The sequence below is a fragment of the Poecilia latipinna genome, unplaced genomic scaffold, assembly GCF_001443285.1.
Source record: "Poecilia latipinna isolate Pla-1442-1.1 unplaced genomic scaffold, P_latipinna-1.0 Scaffold1601, whole genome shotgun sequence".
NCBI classification, from domain to species: Eukaryota; Metazoa; Chordata; class Actinopteri; order Cyprinodontiformes; family Poeciliidae; genus Poecilia; species Poecilia latipinna.
Window position 1 is genome coordinate 145,422 of NW_015114217.1, and position 2,859 is coordinate 148,280.

A 2,859-nucleotide genomic window follows, 5' to 3' on the forward strand; every position below is an offset into this window, starting at 1 on the left:
CACATTGAACACAAAAAGAAAATTTCACATTGTTGTTTTGTAAGTATTTTGTTTGTATTTTACTATGTCTGTCATCAATGTTGGATAGGAAGATAGCTTTGGACAGACTTAATTTTCGAACTGAAAATTTTGCATAACTGACGTAGCTAAAAAATAAAATTCAGAGACTTTTCTACATTGAATTAATAAAGTGATCTTGTCTTAGATTCAGAGCCTGGTGGCCTGAATCGGCTACAGACAGGAGCAACTGCAAAAATTCTAACATTATTTTATCTGTATATTTTTGAATTGTTTACTGTCATGTTATGAACACCTGACTAAATATATTTCCGATTCTAATGCATATACTGCTTTGACAGCATTTCTTTACATTGCTTTAAAACACTTTTAAGGCCTGACATGACCAGTCCTGTTATTATATTTTCCTTCTTTTATTATTATTTTATTTTTACAGTTTCAAAACCTCTTCAGCACCTCAAAAAGTTTTATTTTTATTATCATCATCATCATTATTATTATTATTAGATTACTTCGATTTTTATAAAAAACTAACAATTATAAAAGCTGTTACTACAAGTGAAAAATAGTAGAAGGACATATTTTTATTTCAAAAAGAACCTCAGATTTAAAAAATAAAATAAATCTGAACATAAATACGAGTTAAGTCGAGGTTTAAATCTCCAGCTTTTATTTTTTCCAGAGAAAAAAAGTTTAGGAAATTTGCCATTTAAATATTAAAACAAACGATAAGTCATGATCAAAAATAAAAAAGAGAGAGCGCCTGCTGAGAGATTTGCCGTAAAGCAGGAGGAGTTTCATCCATTTCGCGCTGCAGCAATTGTGATATTGCTTTTTTTTGTTGTTGTTGTTGTGTTGTTTTTTAAGTCTCTGTTACCTGAGAAAACACATGGTCAAAGTCTGGTTTTGGTGCGATTATTCGTTATTAGCGTTGATGTGTTTGGCTAGCTCTGCGCCGCTCAGCTGAGTCTGTAGTTTCTGATACTCCTGGTGCAAACCGAGGAGCTGCGGGGAGGCTGCCGGGCGGAAGAGGCCGGGGGCCGCGTAGTGAGCGCCGGAGGTCAGAGGAGGGGAATAGGCGGCGCACTGCGCCGGGGAGAAGGCGTCCAGTCCCGGCTGCGACTGCAGGAAGGCCTTGGCCGTGAGGGCGCTGCGAGAGAAGAAGGTGGAGAGAGCCGGCAGGATGCTGCTGACAGGTGGGATGGCGGCGGTGCCGCACGGAGACGGGGTGTGATGGTGGTGCAGGAAGGGGTAGATCTCCAGACCGGGCAGCTGCAGCGCCGCCGCGCCGAGGCCGTACCCGCCGTGTGTAAAGCAGTGCAGCCCCCTCGGTTCCAGGTGCTGCTCCTTCAGCGGGTCGAAGCGAAAATGCTGCCGCTTGAAGCGCTTCCTCCGCCGCAGGAAGCTCCCGTTCTCAAACATGTCGGAGGAGTTGGGGTCCAGCGTCCAGTAGTTCCCTTTGCCTGGGTTCCCGGGCTCTCTGGGCATCTTGACGAAGCAATCGTTCAGCGACAGGTTGTGTCGGATAGAGTTCTGCCAGGCCGGGAATTTCTCCCGGTAGTAGACGAAGCGGTGGCTGATGAAGTCGCATATCTCGCTGAGCGTGAGGCGTTTCTTCGGGCTCTGCAGTATGGCCATGGTTATCAGCGCGATGTACGAGTACGGAGGCTTGACGGACGCGGGGGACTTGGTTTTAGCAGGAGGAGGACACGCCGGGGCTTCCGTCTGGCTGCTGGAAGTCTCCGCGCTGCGCTCCGGCTCGCTCCGAGACTCCTCTGAAAGCGAGAGCTGCTCCTCTCCGCCGTCCTTCAGTCCTTCCCCCACCACGTCGATAACGATATCCTCCATATCCACAAAACCTTCTAAACCTAATGTCATAGTAGATGTTCAGGAGTGGAAAAAAAGGCCAAGACCCACCTGCCAACAGGTGGGGGGTTGAGTGACAGCTCCGCTCCCGAAACGCATGCAGCCTTACGCACGGTCCATTTCCAGTCCCAGTGTCGAACAAATCCGAGCTCGGCCGCAGTGCCGCTTCTCAATACTCATACTCTGCTGATCCCGAGGCATCGGGATCCAAGTCTGATTTTTATTTAAATTTTTTTTTTACCTTTGCATGCGGGGAGGCCCTCTGCGAGCGGTCGTACGTAAAGCGCAAAACGCCTGTGAGTCCTTGGAGTTGTCCAGCATCATCTGCGCGCTTTGCAGCGGGTCGGCTGGATGTGATGTCACGAGCGAGAGGATTCTGACCAATGAAAAGAAGAGCAGAAGGTGACGGGTCTGTACCAGCCGTTCGCTCTCACCCGTCTCATCACCAGCGCGTCGGTGCCAAACGGACGCGGAAAAAAAATTAGGAAGCTCTACACTCATAAAAACACGCCGACTGAATTGAAGCAATTAAATCCCGTCCAAGAATTTCCATGCGTTCATTTGGGTAAATTTTAATTGATAATTTTTGCTGGAAATGATCTACATTCAGCAGCTCAAAGATAGGCGAATCAGGTTTTAAATTTTTAATTTTTATTGCCAATTTATGAATTCTGACTAATTATTTTTGTTCATCCAAACTGTTGTCTAATATTCCAGCTCAATTGATGTTAACTAGCTGATGATCTTTAACTCAAAGCTTTAGATCTTGAATTAAAAGGTTAGTTTGTGAAAGATAAACTCACTGTGTCAGTTCATTTCTTTAACTTTTGAGATTAAGCAAAGAAAATGTTCCTGCTTCACTTGCATTTTCAAGGCAGCAGGTGAATTTCCATTTTCAAATTAAACCACTAGTCATTTTAATGACTATACGGTGTCACTGAAAAGGCAGCATTAAAAAAATATATTCCAACAAGG

At 45.0% G+C, this 2,859-nt stretch overlaps 1 protein-coding gene across 1 annotated transcript; it reads right to left on the minus strand.

Moving 5' to 3' along the window:
* Positions 1-639: 639 nt before the first annotated feature.
* Positions 640-2,531, minus strand: foxd7 (forkhead box D7). The gene has a single exon (XM_015059107.1). The coding sequence runs from the start codon at positions 1,894-1,896 to the stop codon at positions 934-936; it is 963 nt and encodes a 320-aa protein (XP_014914593.1). The 5' UTR covers positions 1,897-2,531; the 3' UTR covers positions 640-933.
* Positions 2,532-2,859: the final 328 nt, after the last annotated feature.